The sequence below is a fragment of the Triturus cristatus genome, chromosome 9 (assembly GCF_964204655.1).
Source record: "Triturus cristatus chromosome 9, aTriCri1.1, whole genome shotgun sequence".
Classification (NCBI taxonomy): Eukaryota; Metazoa; Chordata; class Amphibia; order Caudata; family Salamandridae; genus Triturus; species Triturus cristatus.
This window is the reverse complement of record NC_140592.1, coordinates 663494296-663512591: the sequence shown is the minus strand read 5'-3', so window position 1 is coordinate 663512591 and position 18296 is coordinate 663494296. Positions and strand designations below refer to the sequence as shown.

Below are 18296 nucleotides of genomic sequence, written 5' to 3'. Positions count from 1 at the left end.
AAAATTAAATGTCGAGAGCAACACTACACTACACCACACCTTGCGTCATGCAAGTCAACACAACAAACGTACTGTAGAACATGTGAGCCGCAACTCGTAATGCGAGAAAAGCGGTGCGCTGGACCCTACCATGTGTAAAAGCGAGTATTGGTGAGCTTCGGAAATTCTATTAGTGGACCTCTGATGTCAATATCTAGTGCAGGAGGCCAATTTACGATGGACTAGCATTGAAAAAGCCAAGCATGCCCCATGCTGAAGGTGGATCAGGGTTATTGATCAGTAGAAAAAACCTGCAAAGCGAGTAGCATGAGACAACCAATATAACAAATGCATTGTTCAAATTAGCGTTCGTACTTACCAAAGTGTCACCTGATCCTGTATACGGAGATCCCAGAAGTTGGGCAAGTAAGTATCAGCAAGAATGCCCAGATTCATCAATCTGAAATACACAAATAACATTGTTAGGGACGGCAAACATGAGGACCTAGCTCGTGAGTACGTAAAGAGGGAAATGCTGTTTAACCCATAATAATTCAAGAGATCATCCAAGTTACGGTAGACAACTCCTGGAAGTCTTAAGTCAATGAGCCATACTGTTCAATCCAAATTTTGTTTAGTTCCACAGAAAAGAGAAAAAATAAAAAGAGCGCAAGGGTTAAGAAAATGTCAACCATACTGGATTGGTACTTGAACCTGTTTATATAATGGTTGTGTTCCGTTCACACATAAGGGGGGGGGGGGGGGGGGGGAGGGAGGGAGGTAAGCATGCCGTAATATGATAAACAATTCAAAAAGGCCATGTTGAGTGTGGGCCAGTGCCGGAAAAGTGTGGGGGAGGGGGATTAGGTAAAGCCTCGGAATAAGAGGGTGGTACAGTCCCTGTCATGGGTTGGCTTGGTTCACAGTTAGGAAGAATTACATAACTGAGAGAAAAGACCTTTGACAGTAAAAAATAGAGTATACATTGTACTCAAAATGAAATCTCAGATCAAAGCTTTCCAATTTTCCATTCTGTTTAATCCTCTTTGGAAGCTGTCCGATTTGAGGATCCATTTAAGTTCCACTTTATTCAGTGTTTTCTTAACTTTGATCACCTGCCATCTGATGTCATTCAGTCTGACCCAGTGTGTTGAAATGTTTAAACGGTGGTACATTGGTTACCTTGCATCTCAGGCGACTTCTGTATTGGCAAATCCTTATTCTTATAATCTGTGGTGTTCAGCCAATATATATAAATTTACAAGGACGGGTGATTGCGTAAATGACATCTGGGGTTTTACAGTTGGAAAAATGTTTGAGCTTAGTTTTTGCAGTATTGTATACAAATTCTATAGACCCCATAGTGTGTGTATATGTATATATATTTATATAATATATATACAATGAAAAAACCATAGGTTTTGGGGACGGTATAGTTAGAAATTTAGCATTTAAAAAAACCTTAGAAATTCTCTGAAAAAAACATAAGTTTCAGGGACCTTATAGTTAGTTGGACCTTTCACTCTTACAAAACCAGAGAAATTCCGCCGTTCTAGTTAGTTCAGCTAACTATAACTCGCGCCCCCGCAATGCACTGCTGATGTCACATATTACGTCATTCATGATATGGTCTGTGACATCACTGATAACATCACTGATGACATCATCCAGTGGCTGTGTTTCTTCATAGTTTTAATATGTATTATATATATGCCAGGGTGTATTGAAGAATGAGTGGATGTATAAGTGTCTGGATGGAGGATTTAGTTTGTGCATGACTGACTGTGTAAGTGAGTGATTAAATGTGTCTTACTGAATGCATGGATTAGTGACTAAACTGTGTGAATATCTGTATCTGTCTGTTGTTGTATAAGCTGCTGCATGGGTTGGTCAGTAGCTACATGAGTGTCTATATGGGTTATTGATTGGTTGCCTGAGTATTTGTATGGGAGACTGACTGTGTGTGTGTGTGTAGGTGGGTGGGAGGTGTGTGACTGCATAGATGTGAGTGGTTGATTCACTGGGTTTATGGGTTCAAGAGTGCATGTAGAAACAGCTGTATGGGTGGATGAGTGTGTGTATGGGTGTGTTGGTGAGTAAATGGCTGTCTCAGTGGTACATGTCCAAGTAACTACATATGTAAAAGGCAGTGTATGTGAGAGTTTGAGTATATAAATGACTATACGTGAAAGTCAGTGATTGTGAGAGTGGCTGTATAGATGAGTGTGTACTTGTATCAGTAATTGTATAAGAGTAAGTATGCGTCAGTATCTGTATGAATAAGTGAGGTGGTGTGTGTATAACTGTATAGGTGAGTAAATGGGAGTGTGATTGATTCTTTGCATGACTGACTAGGTCTGTGAGTAACTCCATGGCTGAGTACGGTGTGTGAGTGCATATGATACTGTTGTATTGAAGAGTGACTGCATGTATGAGTGATTGTATGGGTGAATGAGTGGATGTGTGTGTAGAACTAGGAATCAGTGAGTGTGTATGTAGTAACTGGTATTGCTGTGTCAATGGTTTCGAAAATGGTAGTCTGTATTTTACAGTGGATATGTCAAAGGTTATATTAGAGTGTGAGAAGGTGCATCAGCTTTTCACGTGGATGATTTCATCAGTGATGTCATCAGTGATGTCACTGACCATGTCATGAATGATGTAATATGTGACGTCATCAGCAGTGCATTGCGGGGACGCGAGTTTTATAGTTAGCTGAACTAACTATAACGGCGGAATTTCTCTGGTTTTGTACGAGTGAAATGTTCAACTAACTTAAGCCTCCACTCTGGCGCGTCTTCCGGTTTGGAGATAAGATGGCCTCCCTACACTCTCTTGTATTCCACAGGCGTCTGAGTAACGAGTGCTCCTGGCAGCACTTTGCATACATAATAAATATTGCCCCCCGGACCTGTGCTGCGTGGGTTAGGTGTGTGCCTGTGTGTGTGTTCTGTGTGCGTGCATTTGTTGTGTGTGTGTGTGTGTGTGTGCTTTGTGTATGCGCGCCAGCATGTGTGTGTGCGCATGTGCTATGTGTGGTGTATGTGCCTGCATGTGTGTTGTGTGTGCGCGTTTGTTGTGTGTCATTCATGCAAGGTTTAATGTGTGCTCCGTGAATCAAATGACTGATGCACGCATTTAGGAAGTTCTGATATCATTAGAAGTTGCATTTCTCACAAAACCTTTTTAATGTCATTTTTGTTCTTATGGCATTGTTCATAGTAACACGATAGTACCACACACTCAAGATTGTAATGCTTTCCAGTATACGGCAGAACTACACACTGTTACGTGTTACATTTTATAGCTTTATATCCTGCTTGCGAGCGCTATACTGCGTGTTAAATTTCCTAAACCTGCAACTTGGGCCTATAACGTTGTGGGAGAGGATGGATACATAAGAAATATTGCCTCCGGTTGTTAGGTGGCGTATGCAGTGGTACCTGAAGTTCCAGTGGGCACAGCATCAAGGAAATCTCACTGATGTGGTCCAGATCTCTGAAGGAACTGCAAGAGAGCTGCAGTGGTGGTTGATGAACCGCAGTTGGGTCAACGGCAGACCTCTCTCTCTTCCCCAACCAGAATTCACAGTGGTGACAGATGCACGACTTCTGGGATGGGGCGGCTATCTGGGAGAGGTGGAGTTCAGGGTACACTGGTCTCCGGCGGAGTCAGGGCTCCACATAATCTATTGGAGCTCAGAGCGATTTGATTGCCATTAAAAGCATTTCTTCCCTCGGTCAAGGGGAAGCTTGTGCAGGTGTTCACGGAAAATCCCTCCACCATGTGGCATTGCAACAAGCAGGGTGGGTTGGGGTCGTGGACCCTTTATCGAGAGGCCCTGCATCTCTGGTTGGAACAGCAGGGCATAACCCTCATGGTTCAACATCTGGCAGGTTCTCTGAACGCCAGGGAAGACTTACTCAGCCGTCGATACATAGCTCATCACAAATGGCGTTTCCAGTCGGAGGTGGCGCATGGTCTTTTACAACAGTGAGGAAAACCTTGGTTAGAATTGTTTGCCTTTGAAGAGAATGCGCAGTGTCAGCAATACTGTGTGCTGGAGTTTCCAAGGCGGCTATCGCTTGACAATGCCTTTCGTCGCAAGTGGAGTTCGGGCATGCTGTACACCTTTCCGCCCGTGCCACTCCTGCCCAGGGTTCTGAAGATCAGGAGCGACCAAGCCTAAGTCATTCTTGTGACTGGGCAAGGAGAGTCTGGTATTTAGAGCTTCTGAAGATGAGCATCGATCCTCTGATCAGGCTGCCCCTTTGGGAGGATCTTCTGTCGCAGCAGCTGAGGAGGGTTCTCCATCCGAACCTGTCAACTCTGCCTCCATGCATGGAGATTGAGCGATACAGTTGATTGCTTTTGACCATCCTCCCGAGGTTTGTAATGTTGTTCTGGCGACCAGGCGTCTCTCTACTAAGACGGTATACACCTACAGTTGGCAGAAATTTGTATTATACTGTACAGAACGGTTTATTAATCCTCTTTTGCTTCTCTTTCTACTGTCCTGCTATTCATTCTAACCCTTGCCCAACTGGGCTCTGCTTTAAGAACTCTCAAGGGTTATATCTCTGCTCTGTCTGCTTTTATGTGGCTGCCAGACCAACCCTCTCTCCAAGTCTCCTATTGTACATAGATTTCTAAAAGGGCTGGATCACTTGTTTCCACCTACGCCTTTTGTTATGCCACAGTGGGACATTAATTTGGTCCTCACCAAGCTGATGTGTGTTCCCTTTGTGCCTCTACACAATGTCCACTCCGGCTGTTGACCATCAAAACAGCCTTCTTAGTGGCGATTACATCAGCCCTGGGGGGGAGTGAGTTGCAGGCGTTCTTTTGCTCGCCTCCCTATCTAATGTTCTTTCCGGGAAAAGTGGTGCCCCTCACCCAGCCTTTTTTTTTGCCAAACGTTGTGACCCTATTCCATCTGGGTCAATCCATCACGTTGCCCACCTTCTTTGCTCCCCCGCATCCCTTTAAGGAAGAGGAGCAAGTCCACCGACTGGACCTAAAAAAAAAGCGTTGTCTTTCTACCATAACCGGACAAAAGAGTTCTGGGCAGACGACCAACATGGGAGCAAAGAAGGGCAGGGCAGGGCAGGGCAGAAAAGGACCATTTCTCGCTGGATTGTTCTCTGCATTAAGATCTGCTATGCCCTGGCAACGAAGCAGGCCCCTGAGGGATTAAGGGCCCATTCTACGAGGGGAAAGGCTGCGACTACGGCCTTGGCTTGGGGTGCCCCAGTCCAAGTCATCTGTCAGGTGGCAACGTGGACATCATTGCACATGTTTGCAAAACACTTCTGCCTGGTCAGGTCTGCAGGGACGGGCACTTTGTCCGCTTGGTCCTGCAAGATTTTATAGTTTGAGGTATTTGTCCGCAGACCACCGCCGGGATGGTATGTGGTATGGCTTGGGTATCTAATTCAAAGGTAAAGAGTCTGCCGCTAGAAATCTCTATTAGATGAACAAGTTACTTTCCTTCGATAATGCATTATCTGGTTGAGGCTCTATCTAGCTGGAGATTCCTTACAGCCCCACCCATGCCTCCCCGCCTTGCGGACTAATATTGTAAGGCTTGGGTTACTCCTCCTTTCAGGGCCCTAGTGTTGCACACGACTGCTTCGGTTACTTCGTGGCTCAGCGCTTCTGGTGTGGAAAAAACGTAAAAGTACGAACGTCCGCACACCTGGGTGGCGCCATATAGGTACCGCAACAACATAACTGACACTGCTGACAACATCACGCGGAGCTGAATGGAGCTTCCGGACGGCGCGCGCATTGGGTATTGCTCAGCAAAAGTTTCCAAATCCAGCCTGACGCCTGGGAAATTGAAAGATCAGGAATCTGCAGCTAGATAGTCTCTACCTGATAATGTGTTACCGACGATAAGTTACTTGTTCATTAAAACATCTTTTATAGACCTGGTGAAATGCCTATTCCACATTCAAGTGCATTAAACATGCAGGAAATGCCTATTTTTGAGAGAGGGCAACTGTCCAGGGAATATCAGTACTAATAATTATGTAAAGTAGAGTGCCCATGTTCTCTATTTAAGAGCAGGAAATTACAAATTCCCTATTTTGTTTTTTCCCCAGAGAAGAACAGTTTTTGTCAGTTTGTGTACTTAAGCACACACTTTAGCCTTCAATCCCACTAAATCCTTTAAAGACTTAACTGATGCATTCGTCTAAAACAACTGAAACGGTTGCCAGTGAGGCTTGAATTTTTTTTACGGTTGGATTAAGCCAGAGACAGATGGCTCTTTGTTATTTTGGAGGAGGCTATATGCAGTGCTTGCACTAAGTAATTGCCCACTGCTGAAAGCACTTTCAATGAATGACCTGTCCTCCAGTTACTATTGTACCAGCAGTTGTGAGCAAACTGAAAACCTTCTCTCCCTCCATTGGTTATCTTTATAGTACAGCCCATTTGGAATATATAAATAAGGGACTCGGAGTTGACTGCACTGTTGTAAAGCGCACATTCAGCTTCTCACCAAGGACAACCAGCAAATGCGCTATAACTCAGGTTCTCTGAACATATTAGGTGCTAAGTGCTAAGAGCATGGCAGTCAGACTGCATCATGGATGTCAGACCAGCTCGAGCCGTTTCTCTGAAGGAAAAATGTGCCAAAAAGGGGGTGGGGGTAGTAGACAAATATACCACAGTCCACTCATTGCATGCTCTTTCCCATTGCTTTCAAATTTAATTAGCACAAGGTGGTTATGACAATCATTTTCAAATGTAATTGCTATACCAGTACAGGAGGAAACCGAATGGCCTTTTTCTGTTTTTCAGACCCGTTATCCATGAGTATTTTTTAAATATTTGACTTGTCTTTTTTTTACCGTCAGATCAGCTGCTGTGCGTTAACATGGTCCTTTACAGTTTTTCTGCATTATTGAAACCAACACATAGGTGTTTAACAGCTTTACTGGTATATTTTAGCAAGTAAATTACCTGCAGTACAAGCATTTTCCGTTGGTCATTCAGTTTTTTTTAAAGAACGGACTAACTTTGAAACTTAATTCAAATTTGTTTAAAGTTCTTCAGTAGGTCGAGCCTAGCGTTGAAGCGAATGCGCATGCACTGCTCGCTCTGCGAGGTATGATGTAGTAGGGTTAGATGTGGAAGTGCTGTGGAACAGGGGTGTGGAATTTAATAAAATATCTACTTGTCCATGGGGCAGGTTGCTTCATAAATCTACTTGTCCTGTAACAAAATCCACTTGTCCCTTTTGTGCCATGTAATATGGCGACAAATTACGGCAGCAATCTCATTATGCAAGAGTTCTGATAAAGCCTCTCTAATTATGCCAGGGCTTGTACCATAGTAGGGGTTGAATACTAGCAATTCCCTTATGTTGCTACGTTTCTGCAGGTCTACATACTGGGGCTGAAGGTAGTGGTAAGCAATAGTTCAAGGGTTGGAATGGCCTTTTGCGTTTGTGCAAACCTACTAACTTGCATGTTTTAAGGATTTTCACCAACTCTTTTCTAATCTTTTTCCATACTGAAAAAGGTTGGAAATTTACTCCTGGCAGTGGCAGACGTAAAACTTCTTCAGGGTTGGGGAAAAAAGTGGTTGGAGGAAAAGTGAACTTGAAACATTCAGATTTTCACATGAGCAAATCTACACATGCACATTTGCTCATGCTAAAATGCAGTTCACCGATATTTTCTAGGAGTACTATTTCTTGGCCTATTTCTGTAAATTTTTGTGAATTCACGGAGACTGTATATATGCACTTAATGCAAGGATATACACCATGGATGCACTTTTGAGACTTTCTTTAATAATTGGGCCTCTAATTAGGCCTGGGGTTAACCATGACCTTTTGCGTTTAGTAAAATTAGGTCTCTCTCTCTCTCTCTCCTTCTCTCGGTCTATCAGCTGGCTTCACTGTGAGTGACAGTATTCTGCTCTATTACAAGGAGCATATTGGCACACAAAGTAGTTTTGTTCAGTGCCTGGAACTGCTGTGGCAATGTGTGCTTTTTGAGACCAAAAACTGTTTTTTGCTTTTGCCAATGCTTGTTAGAATGGCGAGGGCCCTGCAGCTCCCACACAGATAAGGTTTTACAAAAACCATGCCTAAAAAAGTCACGGATTGACAAAACTAAAAGCCTGACCACCAATTTCAGACCTACTGGCTTTGCCAATGCTTGTTTATTTTTGTTTCCCAAAATCTTATTTTAATTGGTTACACTGATTTTCCATTATACATATTTTTGGGGAATACAAGCATACATCAACATGATGCTGCAAAGATATGGTACCTAAAATCTTACAGTAGTTTAGTAAAATATTTTTTTCCTACTTGCATTTTTTTGTGAACATTTTATTTTGAAAGCAAGAATCATCATGGTTGCTTTCAAGCTTCTGCAAATATTTGCATATCATCAGAGAGCATTCTGGGAGCATTATACATAGCCTCATATTACTAAACTTTAAAAACGTGTGTACACGTTTATACTGGAACCACCGTCAGTAGTGCAGGCAGAGCTGACATTTACTTTTAGTTCTCACCCTAATAATAAAGGCTTTGCATTAATGAACCATAAATACAAGTTTGAACAGTGTTAACACATGGACACACATATTACCTTAACTGTAGACAATGCCCTTCCTTGATCCATAATGTGGTACTGTAAACTGGCAGCTAAAGGGTTTGTGCTGTAGGGGGTTGGGCCTACTTGTCCCAAGGACAAAATAGACATTAAAACTTGTTGCCCTTGACCCCAAACAATATGTCCTGGGCGTCGGGCTATAGGAATTCCACATCCCTGTGTGGAAGCCTCACCCACTCTCTGCCCACATTTTTCATTGGCTGGTGGCATTGTCTTTGGTGAATGCTGGCTTCCGATTCAATATGAGGCATCTTAGCCCCTCCTTTTTACTTCCCTGTCTCCTTTTGTGACCACCCATCGGGACTGGATCTTTTGCTTGCGGTGTTACACGGTCGGCGTTATTGTAGTCGGTGAGCACTATTTTCTTTCATGACTAATGTATGTACGTGCTTACGGAGGTTTAAAACGTTTAAATATATACAACTGTTTCAAATCGGAAAAAAACAGATTGAAATGAGCTTGTTTTCTTTTCAATGTATTTATTTATTTTTTCCTACTAAAAACCGACGGAGCTCATGCTGGGTGAGGAAGGAAGACAAGTCTTACTCTGCAACAGTTTGGCCGTGTGAGGTGCTGTGGTTTCGCACTAGTGATTTTAAAAGTGAGAGGCTGGCTTTCTGGTGTGATACAGATTCCTCTATCATAACAAAGTTAGCGCACACTTCCACTGTGCTGGCTTCAGCGCTTGTGTCGCTTGGAAACGTCGCAAAAACTTAGGGGGGTGTACTGTACACAACTGTGCATCTTGTCGTCATCATGAAGGGTGCAGATCCAATTCTGTCCAGCTTCGGCATCCGTGGTTTTGAGGGCAGGAAGTAGCGCTTGCAGTTGTCTCGCAAGGACTTACCCACTGCTGATACCAGACAATCTGCAATATGACGTCAATGGGTAGGAAGATGTGGCAAACCATCTTATTGCTATATTATCCAAGATGCTTAAAACTGAATAGTTTTTCCTTCCATAAAATGCCTGAAGAATGTTGCCATCACAGCCCTTCCACGTCTTTCTGTCACGTTGTATTCAGCTCAGGCAGCAGCACACACAACTACAGCACAACAGGCGGTAAATCACAATGTTTAGCCTCTTAAAACTCCCTCTCCTGATCACGAGACCTAACCTGCCAGTGGTTTGCTCTTATATGCCAACAGTAATTTGTTTGCACCACAATTAAGGCATGTTTAATTCAGACGAATAAAGGCAATGATAACGTGCGCCGCACATTAAACGATTACATTCAACAATGAATTCAACTTGGCAGAGCAAAACCCAAGAAAAAGGGTAGTGGTAAATCCTGCAGACTTGGAGCATCAGTCGCTTAAATAACTACTTCACCCGCATGCTTCTTTTTGTCCTTTGACTCCGATATTCAACAGAAGGAGAAAAAAAACATACTCTGCCCACAAAGGGTTCCATTCAGTAGTGCATTATGTGGCCGTTTGCAGCGGTTTCCTATTATATGCTACAGATAAGCGACGTGTAACAAGCGTCTAAGGCACCACCGCACTGAATAGAGTTCATAATTGCTCGCGTGCGTCTGACATAAAATACACTGCTTTAAAGAAGCACACACCACTACCACCACAACTACCACCTCACCAATACCACCGCCAGTATCAACAGTTCCACTACCACCAGTATCACCAATACCAGTACCACCACAACCAGTACCACCACCACCACCACCAGTACCACCACAACCACCAGTACCACCACCAGTACCACCACTACCACCATCACCACCAGTAACAGTACCTCCACCAGTACCACCACACCACCACCATTACCACCATCACCACCAGTAACAGTACCACCACCAGTACCATCACCACCAGTACCACCACAACCAATACCATCACTACCACCATCAGTTCCAGTACCACCACCAGTACTACCACCACCAGTACCACCACCAGTACCATCACCACCAGTACTACCATCACCACCAGTACTACCATCACCACCAGTACTACCATCACCACCAGTACTACCATCACCACCAGTACCACCATCACCACCAGTACCATCACCACTACCAGTACCATCACCACTACCAGTACCACCACCACTACCAGTACCACCACCACCACTACTACTACTACCACCACCAGTACCATCACCACCAGTACTGCTACCAGTACCACCACCAGTACCACCTGTACAACCACCATCCGTACCACCACCCGACCAGTACTAGCACCAGTACCATCACCACGACCAGTACTAGCACCAGTACCATCACCATCAGTACCACCACCACCATCATTACCACTACCATGACCAGAACTAGCACCAGTACTACCACCACCAGTACCACCACCAGTACTACCACCGGTACCAATACCACCGGTACCACCAGTACCACCACCACCAGTACCACCACCAATACCACTAGTACCAATACCATCACCACCACCAGTACCACCAATACTGCCACCAATACTGCCACCAATACCACCACCTATTCCACTAGTACCACCACCAGTACCACCAATAGAACCACCAATACCACAACCAGTGCTACGCTATGTGGCCTCCCCAAATATTCCCGCACCTCTAAGGGCTTGCTTAAATGCCACAGCCAGACTGATTATGAGTACAAAGAGAAATGATCACATAACCCCATCCATAAAATCCCTAAATTGGTTGCCATTTGAAGCTAGAATACAACTAAAGATTTCCTACATGACTCACAAAGCCCTCCATCTCAATACCCCCCGTTACTTGGTGCAAAAGCTAGAACTATCAGGAGGGGGCAGGCCATCAAGAAGTGCAAACTCCTTCCTCTTGAAACCAGTTTTTCTGCAAAAAGAGTATGCAGCACAGAGCTTTCTCAGGTTCCGCCCCAAAGATTTGGAACTCTCTCCCACCGGAAGTCCGCAGAATCTCATCAACATAGTCTTTCAAAAAGGAAGTGAAAACAATCCTTATGAACAAGTTCTTGCCTTAAATGACCATGCTTCATCTGTCTCATTCACCGCCCTTAGATTAACTACGTTAGGAGTCTAGAACATGTGTAGCCCAGAATTGTTTGGTTATGCTATCATTAGTTATGTTTGTTCTTCTCCATGCACGCTTTTATATTTATCTAAATGTGGTGTTATTTTGAGAACCCCTCTTCATTGATCCTTGCATTCATTCTCAAATGACGCTTCTTTGTTCCTGGTGTTTTTTGTCTACCCCCTTTTCTACCTCTGACAATCCAAATTGTGAAGCGCTCTGATGCGCATCTGGGTCTTGTTCGCGCTATACAAAACTTTATAAATAAACCACCAATACCACCACCGCCGTCACCACCACCCAAGCGCCTCTCGCTCACTAGTAATAGCAGGGTCACTGTACGAGGCCAGAGCTGCAGCCCAGACCATCCCTCTCTCCCTCCTTGTGTGCCATAAAGCACAGCCGACCCTGGACTGGGAGGTGCAGCCAGGGCCCTACTACAGCTGGAGTGTTTATTAGGCCAAAGATAGCAATGACATTACGCAATGCCACCCTGCACGCTCAAATCACGGAGAGGGCAGGAAATAGCCCCCCTCCAGCTCTTCCTCCTGAGCCGCGACAGTGTAATCAGTGTGAAAGGTGTTGGAGCGCTTTGTTAGTGTTTATAGCTCGGATCCTATGCAACTCTCACTTCACACTTTGTGTTTGTGTAATTTACAACACTTACCTTCTTCACTGCACTATTTATCACTACTTTGAAGACGTCGCAGGCCAGTCTCTTTCTCTGATTTTTACAATCTAACAAGCAATCGAGAAGGCCCTTTATTGCAATGCAATAGGTCTCGCGTTTGTGAGAGTTTAAGCTTTTAGTATTGTAAATGACTATGCCTTTTATTTATGTTTTAAAACCCAAAACGTAAATAAAAGGCGTTGCCGTTACAATGGCAATAGCTCAAACTCGCGTGAATGCGAGACCTATTGCATTGCAAATGCTTGTTTTTAGGTCGAGCCTCGGCAGTGCATGCGCTGCTCTGCGAGCCATTCTGTATTGGAGTATGCACTTGAAGCTCCAGCCCCTCTCCGGCCATATTTGTCATTTGTTTTTGTCATTGTCCTTCATAAATGCTAGCTTCTGATTCACTATTAGGCTTGTTAGTCTCTCCTTAGTACCACCTTGTCTACACTTGTAACCTCCCATGAGGACTGGCCCTTTTACTTCGTCTTTTACACGGTACGTCTTCTATAGTCTGTAAGCACTATTTTTTTTAATGAGTTTCTCTTAGTGCAGGATGGTCTCACGTGCGCAGTTGTGACCACCAGCTTGTTTGTTTAACTCGTAGCAAACGGGAAACTCTTCAGGGGCCATGAGAGACAGAAGGGTGCAACTCAGCGATGCCTTCAAGCATTTGGAATACTATAGGTCTCACATTTGTGAGAGTTTAAGCCATTGACAGTGTAAATGACAATGCCTTATATTTATGATCTAAAAACCATAACATAAATAAAAGGCATTGTCATTTAAAATGCTAATAGCTCAAACTCGCGTAAATGCGAGACCTATTGCAATGCATTGCAGATGCTTGTTTATTAGTATGGTTAAATGTTTTCTTAACCCATTCATTCTAGAAGAACAAAAAAGCTTGCATACTTTCAAGGTCAAGAAAACCTTCCCTCTTAAATTGAAAAACCCCAGAACATGCTTTTTGTTTGTTTTTTCTCTAGTTTAAAAAGGTAAACCTTGTCTAGGTAAAGAATTATCAATTTTATTAAGTTGTTAGAATAATGTTGTAAGACTGGAGTAGACTGGAGTAGACTACAAGAATCCTTTGGTCGAGCCCTGATGTACATGTCTGCAGAGTATATCTCAATTGGATCTCTACAATATGTCATGTCTTGTAGCCAGTGATCATTCTTGGGTGCCCTTCTTTGCATCCAGGGCATGGCTACGGGCCTTTTGGCAAGGGCAAATGCCATGGTTACAAATAGTCTTGTCTGTAGCACTCAACATTGCTACCTAGGGTGAAGGGGACAGAAGATTCGATCATCTGTCCTATTAATTCAACTACCTTAATCCAGTGCGTAGTTACTTTGGGGCACGACTATTCCATATAAATGAAAGGTGCGTTGCCCATTCCCCACTTATTGCATTTTACACTGATCTGGGATGAAATGCGGCCGGTGTGTTAATGTTCGAATCTTTTGTGTTTCATTGTCCTCTGAATTGGTATGTGGGGTGCCTGTGGAATTTTCATGACTTTCTTTCCTCTCGCTCTCGGGCTCGTAGCTGTATGTTTCACATGACATAAACTGACTCTCTGCTTGATCATTAGACAGTATTAAAAGTATTTTTGATGTGACCAGGTAATGTTTTTTCTTTTTATTTCTGCGGATTGGATATGTCCTTGTTCTCCCTGTAATACACGTCCTCATGATTGCGCATTCGGATGCATTGCACAGTTTGCGCGGAACTACAAAGTAATGAGGATATGATATTATGTTTAATGTGAGGATATTGTCTACAAGTTCATGAGATGTATTACTAGTCTTTAAATAATAAAACCGATGAAAAAAAAATAAAAAAAAGTTACCATAATATTAGAAGATTATCATCAGGCAGAATTACAGCACACTTTAATCAGATGTAAACCACAAGGCATTCATAACCTTCTGCACTCATAGTTTGATCCTGGGGGTATGTAGCTAGCATTCTGTAGATTTTGGTGCTCAGTTGTGGAGCATTACTACATGACAAATTTATGTAGGTTGTCAGAGGAATTTATTCCAGTGAGATGAACCTTCGCTGTCCTTCCTTCCGAGGTATAAACAGAGGTTGTTATTCTTTCATTGCATGTGAATCAATGACTGACCCAGTACTGAAGAGAAACATAACCTGTAAACTACACTTCTAAAGCTTTGCTATTGTCACAGATTCATGTGATCCTCCCTGATGAGGCTGTTATTGACCCATAATGCACACTGTCTGCACTATGGGGGTGGGTTTTATGACCCTTCCATTTATTGGCTTAACAGGAAATAGTCCAACCAAAGTTGAGGTTGATGGGCTATGAAATGTGATATGCAAGTAGTGCTTACATTTAAAAGTACTTTGTCTGTCAGCAGTAAATATTACTAAGCATGCGGATATACTATAGATGCCAACAGTGAAGCACTTTTGTTACATGTAGGTAACATTTTCTTCCCAGTAATCTTAAAGCTGTTTGTAATCTGTTGTTTTTGTTATGTACAGCTCAAAATGTGACGGTGGATGAGATTATTGGTGCCTACAAGCAGGCCTGCCAGAAATTGAACTGCAAACAGATTCCCAAACTCATTAAGCAGCTTCAGGTAGGATCCACATATTTGCATTCATATTGGTTGCTGATGTGTCCCGTTGCTGTGATTACTGAAAATACCCTGAACACTTGCGGTCATTTTTTTTTTAAATCATTTTTTCTCATCTGGATTGCAATCTAGCCCCCGGGTGATCTATAACTTTCATAATCAATGTTTGGAAAACCTGTATTACTTGAGTGAGCTGTAACTTAGCTTTTTGAACTGGTGAGAGATCAAGTTTGGAAGTCTGATGCAAACAGCACGCCCATGGCTTTCTTCTATGAAAGAGCTGTCACTTTTGCATTGGTTCATTAATTTCACAACTTAGCTGCCACTAAAAGCATGAACTGTATCGGTAAAAAGCTCTTAAGATGAATATCAGGCAGACAGTCAGGTTTAAAATGGCACTGCCTCATACATAAAAATGTTCTTGAATTGCTGAAGCATATAGTCTATAAGCTTCATCCCGGTTTCAGTAAAATGTGCATATGGTCCTATTTTGCTTGTTGATTTTTGCCTTGGTTCAGATATGACGAAAGGGTGAAAATGTTGTTTGAATAATCACCGGCAATGTTACTTTGTTACCTTCTAGTTTGGAAGTGCTGTGTGCAGCAGCCTTCAGAGTGATAATGAATTATGTTTTTGGTGTATTGGTTGGGAGTTCATTTGTTTGTAAACACGAAGATGCTGGTCCAAACGACATGGCATTACATTTTTGCCTGAATTGGGTAAACCGCTATACGTTGTAAATGTAATGTAATGTAATGTAATGTAAAAAGAACTTATAAAGCGCAGCTAACACCAGACGGTTTCTTGGCGCTAAGGACAGAGAGACAGAAAACAAAACAGTCCAAGAGGCTAAGAAGATTCTAAGTGTAGGCTATACGGAATAGATAGGTTTTCAGAAGAGCCCTAAAATGGGCTAAAGAGGAGGCCAGTCTCAAGCTTAACGGAAGGGCGTTCCAAAAAGAGGGGGCAAGAAATGAGAACCTTAGTCCTCCATGTTTTTTACGATTGTACTTAGGGATTTGGAGAAAAGCCAGGGAGGAAGAACGAAGGGTACGGGAAGGAACATATGGGTGCAGAAGTGAGGAAATAAACAGAGGACCTGTGCCAGCAAGGGATTTAAAAATAATACAGCCCAGTTTAAATTTACACCGCTCAGTGATTGGGAGCCAGTGGAGGGATTTCAGAAGGGGACGTACGTGCTGGTGTTTGGGTTGATGGTAAATGAGCCGTGCTGCCTGGTTCTGGACCAGTTGGAGCCTCTTTAGTTGGTAGAAGGGTAAACCAACATAGAGAGAGTTGGCATAATCCAACCTGGAGATGACAAGTGCCAGTAATACCAGGGTGAGGGCCTCGGTGGTCAGGAAGCGAGCGATCTTACGAATTTTTCTCAGTTGAAAAAAGCTAGAGGACACCACAGCACTAATCTGTGGTTTCATTGAGAGATCGTTACTGATAATGATCCCTAGGCTCTTCACTGAGCTGACGGGAGTGGGGGGGGTGCCCAGCCTAGGGGGCCAAAAGGTGGAATTCCAAGGGTTGGCTATGCCCCCGACAAGCAGAAGTTCAGTCTTGTCGGGGTTAAGCTTCAGATGGTTCGCCCCCATCCAGTCACTGATATGACAAAGGGTGGATTGAAAATTGTCAACGGACTGGGCCGTGGAATCAATATTAAAAACCAGCTGGATGTCGTCCGCGTAGTTAAACGCGGTGACACCACTGCCTTGTAACGAGCGGATGAGGGGGGTGAGATATAAGTTAAAAAGGAGAGGAGATAAGGAGGATCCCTGCGGGACACCACAGGTAAGTTTAACCTCGTCTGCAGAGAACTGAGAGAGCCGGACCGCCTGATGGCGGCCGCTCAGAAAGGAGCGGATCCAGGCCATCGCGAGGCCCTGGATGCCGGCCTCCCCGACACGGCTGATCAAAATATCATGGTCGACCGTGTCGAAGGCGGCCGACAAATCCAGGAGCACCAGGGCCTGACTGATGTTGGAGTCTGCCCCTCTCCGTAATTCCTCCATCACTGAAAGTATGACAGATTCTGTGGAGTGGTTGGGTCTAAATCCAGCCTGTTGATGGTCAAGGAACTGAGAGTCCTCGATAAAAGTGCTCAGAGTGTTGGTCACATGAGCCTCAAGGACCTTGCTAAGGTATGGAAGGAGGGAAATGGGTCGAAAGTTGCTCAGGGCTGTGGGTCTGCTGTGGGTTTTTTAAGGATAGGTGTGACCTCAGCTCGTTTGAATGACCCAGGGACGATGCCATAGGAGAGAGATTTATTCAGCAATGCCATGGGGGGAGAGGGGCAAGTTGTAAAGGCCTCACGGAGAACTGAGGGAGGGCAGCAGTCAGTGGGGGATCCTGACGCAACCTTTTTAAGAAGAACTAAGAATTCTGTCTCAGAGATTTGCGGGATCTGGGTCAGCTGCTTGGAGTTGAGAAGAGGCAGAGCGGGCTCTGGCCCATGATGGTGAGAGAGGGCTGAGGATAGGATACTCTTCTTGATGTTGGCTATCTTTTCAATAAAGAAAAGGTTAAGAGAGTCAGAGTGCCTGAGATGGGAGGGGTTTAGGGGTGATCCTATCTGGGTTTGACAGCTCCTCAACAATAAGGAAGATGTCCTTGGTTTTAGTGGCAGGGCTGACAATCTTATTTGAAAAATACATGGATTTGGTTTGCAAGACTGCTAGTTTATAATTTTTGAGCAGGGTGGCAAAGTGCAGTTTCTTGTCGGGGGCATAGTCTCGTCGCCACAGACGCTCAGCCTGCCTGAGGCCCAGCTTCAAGGCTTTGAGATCGTCCGTGAACCATTTTTGGGCATCATGAGGGCGTTTAGATTTTAATTGTCTACGAGGGGCCACAATGTCGCTGGCTGACTCCAGCCAGTGTATAAGAGCGGAGGCTTGGGTGTCGATAGATCCCAGACTGGAGGGGGTGAAGGTTTTAAGTAGAGTGGCAAAGTCGTTAAGATTAGCCCTATTCCAGTTCCGGGCTAAGAGATTTCCTTCCTTAGGTCTTCTCGGAGTGGGGATGCCTATGATAGAAAAGGAAATTATAAAATGGTCTGACCAGAGACAGGGAGAGATGAGAGGGGCGGAAATATCTAGGTTGGATGTCCAAACCTGATCCAAAAAATGGCCCTTGATGTGAGTAGCTGTTTTTATGTGTGGAATACAGTTCATGCTGGATAGAAGCTCAGTAAATGATATAGAGCAGGTGCTCTCCTTGGCATGAGAGGGCCAGTAGTTAAAGTCGCCCAAGACCAGAATTCTTGAGTTGTTGATAATGAGTTGAGACAACATATCACCAAACATCAAAGGGAAACTCTGCATGGGTTGAGGAGGGCGGTAGACTAACACGCAGACAAGTGGGGTAGTGGAGGATTCCAGTCTGGCCGTA

At 44.0% G+C, this 18296-nt stretch overlaps 1 protein-coding gene across 1 annotated transcript in view; it reads left to right on the top strand.

The window, feature by feature from the left end:
* Positions 1 to 18296, top strand: part of PPP1R37 (protein phosphatase 1 regulatory subunit 37) — a 551713-nt gene that overhangs the window by 88900 nt on the left and 444517 nt on the right. The window contains exon 2 of the mRNA XM_085625734.1: positions 14806 to 14903. Coding sequence (XP_085481860.1) covers positions 14806 to 14903 — 98 coding nt within the window. The remainder of the gene's footprint in view (positions 1 to 14805; positions 14904 to 18296) is intronic.